Consider the following 19008-nt stretch of genomic DNA (forward strand, 5'->3'; position numbering starts at 1 on the left):
AAAGTCCGATGTGTGCAGGGCATTAGTGTCACCCAATGGGTCTCTGGAGTCAGACTGGAGCAAAATTTTCCATCACTGACAATGCTCAAGAAACTGGATGTTGGACATGCTCAGGAAGCATGGATTGTCCAAGCCTTCTCTGATGTCTGTAGGCATCTTAAAGCCCATCGGATTTCATGACCGACTTCCTAAAAAGGATGCCTACACATGAACTATTAAAGGGTTGCTCAAGCCAAAACTGTTTTTGTTTTAATCAGGGTAGGGAAAGGATAGAACCTCACAACAGGCAAACGAGGGTCCTGGACATCCCAAGAGGTGATAGTGTAGTGATTGTTGTAATGAACCAGAAGGAAAGTTTCACCAGTGATGCGCTCGAAGATGTAATTGATGAAAGAGTTCATAATGCTCATGGCCTTGGATGAGATGCCAGGGTCGGGGTGGACCCGCTTGAGCACCTTATACACGTAAATGGCATAACTCTTGTTCCTTTTCCTTTTCCACTTATTGCCATCCATCCTCTGGCTCTTGGTCATGGCTTTCTTGGAGCCCATCTTGGGCACTGGAGCAGACTAGGCTGGTTCTGGCATGATAGGAACAATGTCTCTGCTCTGTGCAAGACATGTCTCCATTTGAGGGGTGTGGGGGTCATCAGGATAAGAAACAAGTAAGGCATTGTGTTAACAAAACCTGGAAAAGTTGAAAATAATGTGTTTGTGTTTTGGGAGAATTGTGTTTTCCTCAAAAAAAAAATCTGGCGTTTTGCTTTCGATTATTATTCCGCTCAGCTATTTTATTTCCCACAAAGGTGTCGGAGCCATTTTCAGTAAAACTGGAGACAAATATCAATGAAGAGGAAAAGGTGGAGAAAGAACAGCATTATATATTCGGAGATTTCATAGAGAGGTTGTGGGCGTACCTCACCATAGAGCAGCTACTGACCAGACAGTAAGTGATCCACATTCTGGATGAAGAAAACAAAATCCCAAAAAATGGTTTCTCCAGGAAAAATGGTGTCCACTTACAGAATTTGGTGATTTACAGCTCATTAACTTTTATAGGAGACCAGGGTACAGTTTGACCTCTGAGCCCGTGCCGTACAATGTAAAAGGTATCTGTGGAATTTGTCTCAGACCAGACAGTTTCAGATAAGTGCTCAGACTCCACATAGATATCCTTTTAGTTCTTCTTTTTCTCTTATAAGTTAATGAGCTGTGGATGGCCAATCACTTAGCTCGTTGCTTGAGTAAGTATGGAATATTTCATTTTGTTCCCCAGAAAACCTTTGTAAATTTTTGGAGTAGAAAATAACAAATGCTAACTGAAAGTTTTTAACGCACATTAGGCAAACAGGTTTGTAAACTATAAAAATTGCAGAAGGGGCAGGCGGGACTTTTAAGGTACCAAGGTGTAGAATAACCAATCAATTTAGAAAAATATACATTTTATTTAAACATTTCTTTAAAATCGCAATTAACATTTACAAGAATCACGTATTATTTCTTTTGACATGTACAACCACTTCTTACTCTACATGTTTCGCTCAGAAGAGCTTCTTCAGGAGTTTTTTTGGAAGTGTCGCATGAAGTAATATATACTATAGATGTAGAGTAAGAAGTGGTTGTACATGTCAAAAGAAATAATACGCGATTCTTGTAAATGTTTATTGCGATTTTAAAGAATTGTTTTAAAAAAATGTATATTTTTCTAAATTGATTGGTTATTCTACTCCTTGGTACCTTAAAAGTCCCGCCTGCCCCTTCTTCCTTTTTCTCTGTTGAAATGGGATGCGGTACCGAATTTTGATCTCTTATCACACAGCTCTCAAATATATAAAAATTGCATCTTAAAGAAAAACATTTTTACCTCTTTGAAAACTTTACGTTTATAATTAAGCCCTTTTCCTCTTTCTCATCCCATAATGCAACACATCCACTTACATCCCATAAAGCAGAACATCCGATTAAATCTTTCCCTCATAGTGACAGTAATAAGATGAGGCTCTCATTTTTATGTCTTTTTCTTATCCCATGATGCAATACATCCATCACATGAAGCAGCACATCCAATGCAATCTTTATTTTGCAAATACATTAATACAGGTTGCTTCCATTAAAATGCTGGGCTTTCTGTTAAAGCCCAGCATTATTTTCTCATGGTGACAGTAATAGGTCGAGGTTCTCCTATCAAAAATGATGTACAAGTCAATGTGAGAAACGACCTATCTAAGGGAGCTAGGGAGGAGGTGGAATCATTATGGGTAGAGCTCCAAAGGGAGGAAACTAAGGGGAAAATAATACTGGGAGTATGCTATAGGACCCCTAACCAGAGGGAGGAGGCGGAGGCGGACCTCCTATCACAATATGGATTAGCAGCAAGGATGGGGAGTGTTATCATAATGGGGGATTTTAATTATCTAGACATAGACTGGGCGGAGGGAACCGCGCATTCATCTAAGGCTCGCCAGTTCCTAAATGTCTTGCAGGACAATTTTATGGGTCAGATGGTAGACGCACCAACTAGAAATAAAGCATTACTGGATCTACTGATTACCAACAATACAGACCTGATCACAGGTGTGGAAATACAGGGCTATTTAGGAAACAGCAATCACAGGTCAATTAGTTTCAGTATAAATCACACTAATAGCCCACCCCAAATTAATGGGGTGGGCAACTACATGGCAAATGAGGTTCAATGTAGAAAAATGTAAAATAATGCATTTGGGTGGGAAAAATATGAATGCAATCTATACACTGGGGGGAGAACCTCCGGGGGAATCTAGGATGGAAAAGGACCTGGGGGTCCTAGTGGATGATAGGCTCAGCAATGACATGCAATGCCAAGCTGCTGCTAACAAAGCAAACAGAATATTGGCATTAAAAAGGGGGATCAACTCCAGAGATAAAACGATAATTCTCCCACTCTACAAGACTCTGGTCCGGCCGCACCTGGAGTATGCTGTCCAGTTCTGGGCACCAGTCCTCAGGAAGGATGTACTGGAAATGGAGCGAGTACAAAGAAGGGCAACAAAAAGGGTCTGGAGGATCTTAGTTATGAGGAAAGGTTGTGAGCTCTGAACTTATTCTCTCTGGAGAAGAGACGCTTGAGAGGGGATATGATTTCAATATATAAATACCGTACTGGTGACCCCACAATATTGAGAAAACTTTTCCGCAAAAGGGAATTTAAAAAGACACGTGGGCACTCACTAAAATTAGAAGAAATGAGGTTTAACCTTAAACTACGTAGAGGGTTCTTTACTGTAAGAGCGGCAAGGATGTGGAATTCCCTTCCACAGGCGGTGGTCTCAGCGGGGAGCATCGATAGTTTCAGAAAACTATTAGATAATCACCTAAATGACTGCAACATACAGGAATATACAAGGTAATACTGACATATAATCACACACATAGGTTGGACTTGATGGATTTGTGTCTTTTTTCAACCTCACCTACTATGTAACTATGTAACTCTTTGTTTCTTTCTCATTCAATAATGCAACACATCCACCTACATGACATGAAGCAGCACATCCATTAAAATCTTTATTTTACAAAGAAAAATTGAATGCAGGGCCCTTCTATTAAAGTGTTGGTCTTTCTGCTAAGCTTCCTTCTTGGTGGCAGTAATAGGCCGAGGCTTTCCTCTTTATGACTCTTTCTCATCCCATAATGCAGCAGCTTGCATGGCCTGTTCAGAAACACATTCGCATACATACCATGATTATGGTCCTGAAACCAGGGACACTGTTAACCCACCCATGGTCTGCATTTCATCTTCCCACTTTCTGGGGGGTTGAAGGACGCGCCTAAATCCCTCCCACTTTATGGGTTGGTCTTGCCCAGATCCTGCTTCTAAATATGCTTGAATCACCCACCACGCCCACTTTAAGGTTTGGTCCTGGCCGAGACCCTACCTTTCAATATGCCGGGACTAGCCACCTGCAGCCCTGACCCCCCACAATTCATGCCTTTGGAGTGATTGTGCATGTGCAGTAACTCAGACATCCCAGAACATAGCATATGTGGGACGGATTGGCAAAATGTGAGACTGTCCTGGAAAATTCGGGACAGTTGGCACGTAGACTAGGCATTATTCACAATATGGAATGTAGGCAGGCGTGCCGTGTTCTATTGAAAACACCCACATTATATTATGGGATGTAGATGTATGAGCTGCATTATGGGATGTAGGTGGGTCTGCCATGACCTATTGAGAAATACCCACCTTACATTATGGGAGATGGGTCACAAGGTAATATATCAAGCCTATAAGGTAGAATATGATAAACTTTGGTAAGTTACCACCATATTGCTTTGTTACAATCTCAAATAAATGATTTCCTCTGACAGAATATCACTGGAGGGGGAAGAGAAACAGAACGTGACAGAAAAAGCCCTCAACCTCTCACTGAAGTATAATTTTGTCACCTCATTGACCTCCCTGGTGGTGACCAGATCAGAAGAAGAGGAGGCAAATGAGCATTTGGTGGCCACTAAACCAAAGGAGAATGGTAAGTGACGTGTATGTCATGGACCTAGGGGGACCATTAGAGTGTAAGCTCCTCTGGTCTAGAGACTGATGTGATTGGCTCAGTGATCTCTGTACAGCACTGCGGTATATGTCAGAGCTATATAAATGATAACATACCATTATTTTGTTTTCCTGCAGATAAGGACGAAGATGAGAACGGTATGTCTCCATCTAGTATCTGTCATGTTATCTCCCAGAATCCTCCAAATTGTTTGCCAAAGGACCATAAAAAATCTCACAAACCCTAAACAAGTCCCAGCAGTCCCTCTCCACTAATAAGAGTGCATTTCAATATTTAACACATATTTACTCAGATGTGATGGCGGCACCAATGTGGAGGACCCCTCTTTTCCCCCAGTGGTTGTTATGGCTGATCGGTGTCTATACATTTGTGTGTTTGGCCCTTTCATTGATTAATATTTTGTTTTTCTGTTGGCTTTGTAGATTACATTCCTGCTTCTGCCGGTAAGTATCTGCAGTTTATCTTATAGCAATGGTGTTGTATGTTTGTGTTGGATCACATGGCACAGAGCACCCCATGGTGGCTGGGTCTACCCCCACACTGAGCCCCTCTTTTGTTGCTGAATGTATCCCATTGGGAAAACAGGAAGGAAGAGAACATCTCTCTAAAATGAAGGGAAATTATCCTTGCAGTAGTTGTGTCTCTGCCCCTCCCACAATGGTGAGATCTCCTGCAGTAGTTTGTGTCTCTGCCCCTCCCACAATGAGGAGATCTTCTGCAGTAGTTTGTGTCTCTGCCCCTCCCACAATGGTGAGATCTCCTGCAGTAGTTTGTGTCTCTGCCCCTCCCACAATGAGGAGATCTTCTGCAGTAGTTTGTGTCTCTGCCCCTCCCACAATGGTGAGATCTCCTGCAGTAGTTTGTGTCTCTGCCCCTCCCACAATGGTGAGATCTCCTGCAGTAGTTTGTGTCTCTGCCCCTCCCACAATGAGGAGATCTCCTGCAGTAGTTTGTGTCTCTGCCCCTCCCACAATGGTGAGATTTCCTTGCAGTAGTTTGTGTCTCTGCCCCTCCCACAATGGTGAGATCTCCTGCAGTAGTTGTGTCTATGCCCCTCCCACAATGAGGAGATTTCCTGCAGTAGTTGTGTCGATGCCCCTCCCACAATGAGGAGATTTGCTGCAGTAGTTTGTGTCTCTGCCCCTCCCACAATGAGGAGATCTCCTGCAGTAGTTTGTGTCTCTGTCCCTCCCACAATGGTGAGATTTCCTTGCAGTAGTTTGTGTCTCTGCCCCTCCCACAATGGTGAGATCTCCTGCAGTAGTTGTGTCTATGCCCCTCCCACAATGAGGAGATTTCCTGCAGTAGTTTGTGTCTCTGCCCCTCCCACAATGAGGAGATTTCCTGCAGTAGTTTGTGTCTCTGCCCCTCCCACAATGAGGAGATTTCCTGCAGTAGTTTGTGTCTCTGCCCCTCCTACAATGAGGAGATTTCCTGCAGTAGTTTGTTTCTCTGCCCCTCCCACAATGAGGAGATTTCCTCCAGTAGTTTATGTCTCTGCCCTTCCCACAATGAGGAGATTTCCTGCAGTAGTTTGTTTCTCTGCCCCTCCCACAATGAGGAGATTTCCTCCAGTAGTTTATGTCTCTGCTCCTCCCACAATGGGGAGATTTCCTGCAGTAGTTTGTTTCTCTGCCCCTCCCACAATGAGGAGATTTCCTCCAGTAGTTTGTGTCTCTGCTCCTCCCACAATGGGGAGATTTCCTGCAGTAATTCGTGTCTCTGCTCCTCCCACAATGGGGAGATTTCCTGCAGTAGTTTGTGTCTCTGCTCCTCCCACAATGAGGAGATTTCCTGCAGTAGTTTGTGTCTCTGCTCCTCCCACAATGAGGAGATTTGCTGCAGTAGTTTGTGTCTCTGCCCCTCCCACAATGAGGAGATCTCCTGCAGTAGTTTGTGTCTCTGCCCCTCCCACAATGGTGAGATCTCCTGCAGTAGTTGTGTCTATGCCCCTCCCACAATGAGGAGATCTCCTGCAGTAGTTGTGTCTATGCCCCTCCCACAATGAGGAGATTTCCTGCAGTAGTTTGTGTCTCTGCCCCTCCCACAATGGTGAGATCTCCTGCAGTAGTTTGTGTCTCTGCCCCTCCCACAATGAGGAGATTTCCTGCAGTAGTTTGTGTCTCTGCCCCTCCCACAATGAGGAGATTTCCTGCAGTAGTTTGTGTCTCTGCCCCTCCCACAATGGTGAGATCTCCTGCAGTAGTTGTGTCTATGCCCCTCCCACAATGAGGAGATCTCCTGCAGTAGTTGTGTCTATGCCCCTCCCACAATGAGGAGATTTCCTGCAGTAGTTTGTGTCTCTGCCCCTCCCACAATGGTGAGATCTCCTGCAGTAGTTTGTGTCTCTGCCCCTCCCACAATGAGGAGATTTCCTGCAGTAGTTTGTGTCTCTGCCCCTCCCACAATGAGGAGATTTCCTGCAGTAGTTTGTGTCTCTGCCCCTCCCACAATGAGGAGATTTCCTGCAGTAGTTTGTGTCTCTGCCCCTCCTACAATGAGGAGATTTCCTGCAGTAGTTTGTTTCTCTGCCCCTCCCACAATGAGGAGATTTCCTCCAGTAGTTTGTGTCTCTGCTCCTCCCACAATGGGGAGATTTCCTGCAGTAATTCGTGTCTCTGCTCCTCCCACAATGGGGAGATTTCCTGCAGTAGTTGTGTCTCTGCTCCTCCCACAATGGGGAGATTTCCTGCAGTAGTTTGTGTCTCTGCCCCTCCCACATTGGGGGTGTGATGTAGAGAGCAGTGGTGATGTCACACGGTCAGTGCCGCTCTCTGTATTATTGAGTTGGAATAATTTTGTCCTTTTTGTGTTTTTTAGCTAAAGTAAGCATTCCAAGTAAGTTTATTTCTCATTTTGATTCTCTGATATCAGAAGGTTGGTACACTTATATAGTGTGGGGCGTGTACTAAATCCCCTGAGCCATAATTGGCCAAAGCCTCCTTGGCTTTGGCCAATTACGGCTCTCTGTTCAGACGGCGCTGTGATTGGCCAAGAATGCGGGTCATAGTGCATGCTTGGCCAATCATCAGCCAGCAATGCACTGCGATGCCGCAGTGAATTATGGGCCGTGACGCGCCACACGAATTTGGCGCGAACGGCCCATATCTTTCGCAATTCGGCGAACGATCGAACAGCCGATGTTCGAGTCGAACACGAAGCTCATCCCTAGTCTACACAATGTAAAGTGCTCTTTTCCTTTCATGGCAACATCACTCTATGCAGATTTATCGCTCAGTATATGTTGTAATACATGGAGGTCCATTGAGCAGATCGGAGGTCCTGAGGAGCCAGTACATGCCCATATTTGCTTTTTTGACTTCTCTTGCCTACTGGGTACTTTTCCCCCCTTCCTGCCCAGGCCAATTTTCAGCTTTCAGCCCTGTCACACTTTGAATGACAATTGCACAGCCATGTAACACTGTACTCATATGACATTTTTATCATTTTTTACACAGATAGAGCTTTCTTTTGGTGGTATTTAGTCACTGCTGGGTTTTTTTTTTGCTAAATAAACAAAAAATGACTGACAATTATTAAAAAAAACTGATGGGCACTGATAAGCACTGGTCGGCGGCACTGATAGGTGAAACTGATGAGGAGGCACTGATGAGCACTGATTGGCAGCACTGATGGGCACTAATTGGCAGCACTGATGGGCACTAATTGGCAACACTGATAGGCAATGATTGACAGCACTGGTGGGCACTGATTGGCAGCACTGATAGGCACTAATTGGCAGCACTGATGGGCACTAATTGGCAACACTGATAGGCAATGATTGGCAGCACTGATAGGCACTAATTGGCAGCACTAATGAGGACTGATTGGCAGCACTAATGGGCAATGATTGGCAGCACTGGTGGGCATTGATTGGCAGCACTAATGAGCACTGTATGGCAGCACTGATAGGCAATGATTGGCAGCATTGGTGGGCACTGATTGTCAGCACTAATGGGCACTGATTGGCAGCACTGATGGGCAATGATTGGCAACACTGGTGGGCACTGATTGTCAGCACTAATGGGCACTGATTGGCAGCACTGGTGGGCACTGATTGGCAGCACTAATGGGCACTGATTGGCAGCACTGATAGGCAATGATTGGCAGCATTAATGAGCACTGATTGGCAGCACTGATGGGCAATGATTGGCAACACTGGTGGGCACTGATTGTCAGCACTAATGGGCACTGATTGGCAGCACTAATGGGCACTGATTGGCAGTACTAATGGGCACTGATTGTCAGCACTAATGGGCACTGATTGGCAGTACTAATGGGCACTGATTGTCAGCACTAATGGGCACTGATTGTCAGCACTAATGGGCACTGATTGGCAGCACTAATGGGCACTGATTGACAGCACTGATAGGCAATGATTGGCAGCATTAATGAGCACTGATTGGCAGCACTGGTGGGCACTGATTATCAGTGCTGGATGTCTCTTTAACACAAGCCAGTTATCGGCTCTCTTTTCCCCTCCTCATGTTGTCAGTGTGAGGAAAGAAAAGCCAATAACCGGCTTGTGTTTATAGTGTGATCAGCTGTAAAGGGGCTCTGATTGGCCCTTTACCCCAATGTGTGATCAACTGTGTCTGAAGGACTCAGCGATCACAGAGCGCGCCACAGGGGAATTGCGGACAGCACAATCACGGGAGGACATCCATGTAATCCCCCCAGCAAAGTAAGCCCACATTGTAGCCCTCTTTCGGTTATAGTGTGGGCAGAAACTGGTTAATGAGGGTCCCTACAATCTGGTAAGCCCCCCACCTTGTATTCACTGGGGTGACTCACATAGTGGCACTAAGAACTGGAATCTCGGAGCCAGTCTGTTCTGGGATTCACCTTCATCATGTCATATATACCACCAGTCACTTGTCATATCTCCTCCTTTCTACATGGGGACTTTACCTTTATTTTGTGGGATTACACATGATATTGTTTTATTTGTATTTTTAGTACGGACAATTTCTTTGCACTATATAGTATGTATAGTCTATGTAATCCATTAGGCACTAGATTTTTGTGTTTATTTATATACAGTACGCCGCATTCACCTACTAATATATGAAGATAATAATCTGGACCCCTTTACATTACACAGCCCCCATACCTCTGGACATCTTCACATTACACAGCCCCCATACCTCTGGCCCCTTTACATTAAACAGCCCCGTACGTCTGGACCCCTTTATATTACACAGACCTCGTACCTCTGGACCCCTTTATATTACACACCCCCCGTACCTCTGGACCCCTTTACATTACACAGTCCCCGTACCTCTGGACCCCTTTACATTACACAGCTCCCGTACTTCTGGACTCCTTTACATTACACAGTCCCCATACCTCTGGACCGTTTTAGGTTATACAGCCCCCGTACCTCTGGCCCCTTTACATTACACAGCCCCCGTACTTCTGGACCCCTTTATATTACACAGCCCCCGGTTCTTCTGGACCCCTTTACATTACACAGCCCCCATACCTCTGGCTACTTTACATTACACAGCCCCCATACCTCTGGACCCTTTAATATTACACACCCCCCGTACCTCTGGACCCCATTAAATTACACATCCCCCGTACCTCTGGACCCCTTTACATTACACAGCCCCCATACCTCTGGACCCCTTTACATTACACAGTTCCTGTACCTCTGGACCCCTTTACATTACACAGCCCGGTACCTCTGGACCCCTTTACATTACACAGCCCCCCTGCACATCACACAGCCCCCCTGCACATCACACAGCCCCCCTGCACATCACACAGCCCCCCTGCACATCACACAGCCCCCCTCATGTTATGCTTTAAAGTTGCACACACTCGTGGAATAGTGACAAACTGCAGTACTTAAAAATCTCCATAGACGATGCTTTAAAAATGTCTACAGGTCACCAGTTTAGAGTTACAGAGGAGGTCTAGTGCTGGAATTATTCTTCTCGCTCCGACTATATCGGCGATACCTCACATGTGTGGTTTGAACAGCGTTTACATTTGCGGTCGCTTCACGTATTACGACTGACGTATGCGGATATTTAGCGGGCTGGGTGCGGCCCCCGGGCCGTAGGTTGTTGCCCCCTATAGTATGGTAATGTGACAGCAGTTATATTTCACATATATTATTTTTTTTCTTTGCATCCAGCGTAGCTTTTCACTTATTTTGTTACATTCAATAATCGCCCCTCTTTGTTTCCTCTGCAGACACGGATTCCCATTACTACGGTAAGTCCAAGATTTTTTTTATTTCACTCCTTATCTCTATTGATCCTGCCAGAAATCTTATGAGCACTTCTGTCTGCGCTGCTCTTATATCAGTTACATTTTTCCCTGTCCTCCCTGAGGACTATAGAACCCCTCCCTCCCCATGTGACCTGGGAGGAGGAGATTGCTGTAGTCCTAACACACGTCCTTAACTAGGGTTGCACCGACACTGGTACCGATATCGGTGCCGATACTAAGCATGTGTATGAGTATCGGTACTCCTCCAAATGCTCTGATACCTGAAACTGATACTTTCTGGCTCGATTCTTTCATCTATCAGTGGGATTCCGATGTTTATCAACAACATTGCTCAGCAGCTGAAACACTAAGATAAAAAGAAACATTGTTTCTTTTTGTTTAAACATCTACAGAATTAAAGGGACTTCCCTCTGCAGATGAAGTCAGTTTAAAGGAGTTGTAAAGTCACATGGTTTACATTCTATGCATCAAGGTGAAAAACCTTCTGTGCTGCAGCCCCCCCCCAAACCCCCTCCCCCCCTCTTTCTTACCTGAACCCCGATCGTTCCAGTGATGAGCATGAGCCCAGCAGCTCCAGCCGCTCTCTCGGGTCCTCATTGGATAGATTGATAGCAGCAGGTGCCATTGGCTCCCGCTGCTGTCAATCAAATCCAGTGACACGGGAGCGCGGGGGGGGGGGGGGGGGGGAGCGGGGCCCAGTCCTGCTGTCTGTGTCAATGGACGCAGCAGCAGGACTCGGGAGCGCGCACGCATGGGTGCCCCCATGGAATGCGGCTCTCTGTGGGGGGCATCTGAATAAAAGGAGGAGCCAGGAGCGTCGCCGGGGACCCCGGAAAAGGAGGATCGGGGCCATTCTGCGCAAAAACCCTTACACAGAGCAGGTAAGTAAGATATGTTTGTTGTTGTTGTTTTTTTTTTTTTTTAAAACACAAAGCTTTACAATGACTTTAAAGCATCCTGTCAATATAAAAAAAAAATGTTTTTCTTTTTATTCATTTGTTCCTCTGCTAAACTCCTTATAAACCCTTAATTTACTCTAATCAGCCTTATTAACTCCTTATTCTCCTTCTCCATTTAATTATTATTTTCCTGCTGGTTTTTTTTTTATATATATTTTTTTCACTTCTATTTCATAATCTATTAATTAATTACAACTTTTTTTTGTTTGCTTCGTTCGTTAATATTTTTACACCTTTAACATATATTTACATTGTTCACATTGAAAAAAAGCGCAACATTAAAAAAAAAAAAATGTATTTAATTTGTAAATAACTCTTCAATGCTTTGTACCATTGCTGACGGCTGACATGTAAGCAAACAAGTAGCAATAAGTATTGGTAATTGGTATCAGTGAGAACTAAAAAAAAATATATACTAAAAAGGTACTTTATTTAGTATACTAAATAAAAAAGGTACTCGCTGTAAAAAAAAAAAAAAAGTGGTATCGGCGCAGTCTCGGCCAGAGAGTTTGTTACTGACGGGATCCCCAGGTGAGAAAAAAAAAAAAATAAAGTAACAAAAAATGCAACCACCAGATCAAAGATTGGTAAACTACAATACGGAATATAGATACAGTATTTTTTAGATATGTGCACTGCCAAAAATAAAAACATTTTTTTTAGTTTTCCTTTCATTCGTTTTTTTTTTTTTTTTTTCGTTTATTGGATCATTTGTTATGATCAGCATTCGTTATTTCGATCATTTGTAAACTTCGGATGCATTCAAATTCGTCACATTCCATTCGTATAGATGCGGTATTCGTTTATTGCGATAATTCGGCGCTTCGGATGCATTCATATTCGTTCCGTTCCATTTGTTTAGATGCGGCGTTCGTTTATTTCAGATATCTCGTAACTTCGGATAAATTCGTATTCCTTCACTTAACAGTTAGCCAGATTTGAAAGGAAATTCCAGTGCCTACAGTTTAATAGTTTATAACTATTATTATAGTTTTTATTATTATTATTTATTCATTTATAATAATAATTAAAAAAACAAAACGATAATAATGGTTAATAATTTAATTCTATATATATACTCGAGTATAAGCCGAGTTTTTCAGCACAACCCAGTGGAACTAGTACTACAACATATCCAACCATAACCTGGGGATCCTAGCACCAAGTGGCCCCAAGATATGGGGCCCCAAACTCGGTTCGGAAAAAGTCATTCTCTGCTGCAGAAAAGTGCTTGACATTTACCGAACTGACTTTGGGGCCCCGTATCTGGGGGCCACTTGGTGCTACCAACCACAAATTTGGTGTGCAAACCCAGTGGAACTAGTACTACAACATATTCAAACCTGGGGATCCTAGCATCAAGTGGCCCTAAGATATGGGGCCCCAAACTCGGTTCGGAAAAAGTCATTCTCTGCTGCAGAAAAGTGCTTGACATTTACCGAACTGACTTTGGGGCCCCGTATCTGGGGGCCACTTGGTGCTACCAACCACAAATTTGGTGTGCAAACCCAGTGGAACTAGTACTACAACATATTCAAACCTGGGGATCCTAGCATCAAGTGGCCCTAAGATATGGGGCCCCAAACTCGGTTCGGAAAAAGTCATTCTCTGCTGCAGAAAAGTGCTTGACATTTACCGAACTGACTTTGGGGCCACGTATCTGGGGGCCACTTAGTGCTACCAACCCCAAATTTGGTGTGCAAACCCAGTGGAACTAGTACTACAACATATCTAAAGCTGCGGATCCTAGAACCAAGTGGCCCCAAGATATGGGGCCCCAAAGTCGGTTCGGAAAAAGTCATTCTCTGCTGCAGAAAAGTGCTTGACATTTACCGAACTAATTTTGGGGCCTCGTATCTCGGGGTCACTTGGTGCTAGGTACCCCAGCTTTAGATATGTTATAGTGCTAGTTCCACTGGGTTGGCACACCAAATTTGGGGTTGCTAGCACTAAGTGTCCCTGAGATACGGGGCCCCAAATTCAGTCAACTATGTCCATCTGAAGCAATGGGTCCAGAGACCCCAAATTTTGGCTGCAGCTAGGGGGGCATCTAGGAACCCTTAACTGCCGAGTTTGAAGTTTGGGGGACCTATGGCTGAAAATGGGCACAGTGAGGCTGAAAATGGGCACAGTGAGGCTGCAAATGGGCACAGTGAGGCTGCAAATGGGCATTGTCGACCCTCTTTTCCACTTACAGTAGCTGCGCATTTCTCACCCTAGGCTTATACTCGAGTCAATACGTTTTCCCAGTTTTTTTGTGGTGCCTCGGCTTATATTCGGGTCGGCTTATACTCGAGTATATATGGTATGTTAATTGTTAAAGACGCATCCCACCGCAACTTGTGGACACCAGTCTTTCTAAACGGAGCACCTTTCAGTATATGGAAGCATCTCCCATCTTGGCATAAACCATACGTGCGGATGATCCGTCCTCTGGTGTTTATACCACCAGCTTCGGCGACTCATTTGGGTCCATTGGTTCCGGTAAGCCTTCCTGCAGTCGGTGGCGGCATGTCTTTCACATTTACTCACGTCTTAAAGGACTATCATTTTCCTATTAGATCCAGTTTTATCGCATACGATCGCATCTTTTCAGTTTTTGCACTATACGGACTCTTTTTCACGGACATTATTACCATATATAGGATCGTGATTTCTGTTCATAGATTTATGAGCGCTAATAGTTATTGATTTCTGTAGCCTTGCCGAATTTTTTTTTTTTTCCACTAGCGCTGCACAATTGTTATAATCAATAATTTAATTCTAATAGAAAATACGAAAAATGGAAATTATAAGAATGTTTTTCGTATTTTCGTATTTTCGTTATTTTGAAATATCAGTTTTTGATAAAATTCGTCGTCCTTCGTTCATTCGGATGCAGGGAGGATGCCCGCGGCTCGTGTTCGCGCACCAAAAGCGGAGTTCTCATGCCGAAGCAAATTTTTGTGAAATGTTCTGTTCGCGAAGCAAGTTGTTCGTGAACAGAAGCGTTCGTGAACCGAGGCATCGCTGTATATTGTTTTTTAACCACTTCCGGACCGCCGCACGCCGATGTACGTCCTAACGCAAAATCACCCACCGCCGCGGTCCGGTGCCCTCCGCCACTTACCGGAGATTAGCGGCAGAGGCAATCGGATGTTCTTCCATGCTGGGTATGGAGACGAGTGAGGGGAAGATGGCGTCCACCCATCTCCATAACATTGCAGGGCGGAAGCGGCATCAAAATGTCACTTCCGCCCATAGCTCTTAAAGGGCCATTTCTTTTTTTCATTTTTTTAAACGACAATTTTTTTTTTTATTGCATTTTAGTGTAAATATGAGATCTGAGGTCTATTTAACCCCCCAGATCTCATATTTAAGAGGACCTGTCATGCTTTTTTTCTATTACAAGGGATGTTTACATTCCTTGTAATAGGAATAAAAGTGACACAATTAATTTTTTTAAAAGAACAGTGTAAAAATAAAAAATAAAAGGTAAAATAAATAAGAAAAAACATTTTTTTTTTAAACACTCCCAGTCCCGACGAGCTCGCGCGCAGAAGCGGACGCATACGTGAGCAGCGCCAGCATAACAAATTGGTGTTCAAACCACACATGTGAGGTATCGCCGCAATCGGTAGAGCAAGAGCAACAATTCGCGCCCTAGACCTCCTCTGCAACTCAAAACATGCAACCTGTAGGATTTTTTAAACGTCGCCTATGGAGATTTTTTAAGTGTAAAAGTTTGTCGCCATTCCACAAGCGGGCGCAGTTTTGTAACGTGATATGTTGGGTATCAATTTACTCAGCGTAACATTATCTTTCACAATATAAAAAAAAATTGGGCTAACTTTACTGTTGTCTTATTTTTTTTTTCCAAAAAAAGTGCACTTGTAAGACCGCTGCGCAAATACGATGTGACAGTAAGTATTGCAACGACCACCATTTTATTCTCTAGGGTGTTAGGAAAAAAAATTGATAATGTTTGGGGGTTCTAAGTAATTTTCTACCAAAAAAAAAAAAACGTTTTTAACTTGTAAACCACAAATCTCAAAAAGAGGCTCGGTCCTAAGTGATTAAAGGACAAACAGGGCTTTCTTTTTGGGAATATTGTCTTGCAGCAATGATTTGTTTTCACAATACTCAGACAAAGAAAAGTAATAAAAAGAAACAAAAGGCATTTTTTCTTTTTTTTGAGCAGTGTTAGTTTAAAAATAAATCGTGTTACCGCACATAAGAAGCATGCATTTTATTCTGTAATTTGTCCTTTTTAAAACAACGCTAAAATCATGATTTTGGTACAAAGCATTGCAAAGTTATTTACAAATGAATTAAAGTGTTTTTTTTTTAATTTTACACTTTTTCAGTGTTATACATGTAAATCAGGGGCGGACTGATAACTTATGGGGCCCCCGGGCAATAGGAGATTATGGGGCCACACAGTATACACACACACAGTATACACATACATGTACACACAGTATACACATACATGTACACACAGTATACACATACATGTACACACAGTATACAATCACACAGTATACACATACATGTACACACAGTATACAATCACACAGTATACACATACATGTACACACAGTATACACACACACAGTATACACATACATGTACACACAGCATACAATCACACAGTATACACATACATGTACACATAGTATACACACACACAGTATACACATACATGTACACACAGCATACAATCACACAGTATACACATACATGTACACACAGTATACACACACACAGTATACACATACATGTACACACAGCATACAATCACACAGTATACACATACATGTACACACAGTATACACACACACAGTATACACATACATGTACACACAGTATACAATCACACAGTATACACATACATGTACACACAGTATACAATCACACAGTATACACATACATGTACACACAGTATACACACACACAGTATACACATACATGTACACACAGCATACAATCACACAGTATACACAGACATGTACACACAGTATACAATCACACAGTATACACACACACAGTATACACATACATTTACACACAGTATACACACACACAGTATACACATACATGTACACACACTATACAATCACACAGTATACACACACATGTACACACAGTATACACACACACAGTATACACATACATGTACACACAGCATACAATCACACAGTATACACATACATGTACACACAGCATACAATCACACAGTATACACATACATTTACACACAGTATACAATCACACAGTATACACATACATGTACACACAGTATACACACACACAGTATACACATACATGTACACACAGTATACAATCACACAGTATACACATACATTTACACACAGTATACACACACACAGTATACACATACATTTACACACAGTATACAATCACACAGTATACACATACATGTACACACAGTATACAATCACACAGTATACACATACATGTACACACAGTATACACATACATGTACACACAGTATACAATCACATAGTATACACATACATGTACACACAGTATACACATACATGTACACACAGTATACAATCACATAGTATACACATACATGTACACACAGTATACACATACATGTACACACAGTATACAATCACATAGTATACACATACATGTACACACAGTATACACAGACAGATGTAAAAAAAACCACAGATTTATACATACTGTCCCTGGTTTTACTGAGGCTGGCAACCCTGATGGGGCCCCCTAGTGGCCCAGGGCCCTCGGGCAGTGCCCAAGTGGCTCAATGGTCAGTCCGCCCCTGATGTAAATATAAGTAAAAATAGAGGTGTAAAAAAATATTAATGAACAAAGCAAACAAAAACAGAAAAAATATTTGTTAATAAAATTGAAAAAAAAAAATCACCATTAAAATTATAATTGAATGGAGAAGGAGAATACGGCGTTAATTAGGGCTGATTAGAGTTAACTAAGGGGTTCAACAGAGGAACATTTAATTTTAAGAAACAAAAAAACTTTTACTTGACGGTTTTAACTGACTTCATCTGCAGATGGAAGTTCATCCGTTTCATCTGTAGATGAATACACAGAATGATACAAAATGAAACAATGTTTCTTTGTAACTTTCTGTATTGATGGCTGAGCGATGTTGTTGATAAACATTGCTAGACTGCTTTTTTTTTTGGGACTTACTCTGCGTACTCGGCAATGCAGCTGTGATTAATCAGAACAGGGGGGGATCCTGGTAGCAGGGCTGAAGAACTGGATGTACAAGACATGCCCTGTGTACAATGATGACATCTTTTGGGGCGTCACTAACACCCCCAGAGTCTGCAACTGCTTGAGCTATTTTCTCTCCTGAACGAATGTTCTTTTATTATAGGCAGTAGTAAAATTGCACATTATGGCCACTAGATGGAGCTGAGAAGCATAGGAAATACATATGTCTGTAACAAGCGATACAATGTAACCATTCTAGAGAACACTAGAGGGAATTAGCAAAAGAATGTGGTTGTATTTATGTATTTCCTTTGGCCCTTAGCTTCACCTAGAGTCTAGAGGATTTTACTCAGGGCCGCCGATAGGGTGCTACCTCTGGACCTGCTGTAGGGGGGCCCAGGCACACATGAAGCCCGGACAGCAGGGGGATCAGTGTGTAAGGACAAGGGGGCAATTACTAGACATGTGCGATTTGTTTCGTATGAATCGAAAATTCGTACATTCGGGAGGATCCAAAATATGAATTTTGTACGAAATATGAAATTTCGTTTACGAATTTCGGATCCAAATTCCTAACGAACATTCGTAATTGTTACGAAAAGTTAACGAAAATTCCTATTTTGTACGAAATTTCGGACACGAATTACGAATTAATTCTAAAACGAAAGGGAACGAAACAAAAGGAATTTTTTTATTTATTGACGGCACACATGTCTAACAATTACAGAACAATACGCCGTGTCTCTCCCTCCAGCAGAAAGCTGGTTTCTCCCCCTCCACCTCCTGCCGGCTTTCAGCTGCTGGAGGGATAAACACAGACACAATGCATCATTCCTGCCATTGTCCTCCCATCCTGCCACACTGACCCCCACTTCCTGTGCTGCCCGCATCTAATCCCCTCCTGTGTGCTCGGGCCCCCCTCTCGTCCCCCCCCGCAGCGCTGCCAGCTTCCCTCTCCCGACGGCTGCTGCGGGTACACAGGCGGACGCAGAGCGGGGGAAGGGGCCGGTAAATATGTCATTTACCGGCCCCTTCATT

The 19008-nt window shown here is 43.2% G+C and overlaps 1 protein-coding gene across 1 annotated transcript in view; it reads left to right on the top strand.

Moving 5' to 3' along the window:
• The window catches only part of LOC141102631 (inter-alpha-trypsin inhibitor heavy chain H3-like), a gene marked incomplete in the record, with an annotated part of 63224 nt that overhangs the window by 24192 nt on the left and 20024 nt on the right, over positions 1-19008 (top strand). The window contains 6 exon segments of the mRNA XM_073591545.1: positions 806-945; positions 4353-4513; positions 4672-4692; positions 4978-4998; positions 7376-7393; positions 10760-10780. Of these exon segments, the coding sequence (XP_073447646.1) occupies positions 806-945; positions 4353-4513; positions 4672-4692; positions 4978-4998; positions 7376-7393; positions 10760-10780 (382 nt within the window).

Source organism: Aquarana catesbeiana, linkage group LG07, assembly GCF_042186555.1.
Source record: "Aquarana catesbeiana isolate 2022-GZ linkage group LG07, ASM4218655v1, whole genome shotgun sequence".
In the NCBI taxonomy this organism is placed as follows: domain Eukaryota; kingdom Metazoa; phylum Chordata; class Amphibia; order Anura; family Ranidae; genus Aquarana; species Aquarana catesbeiana.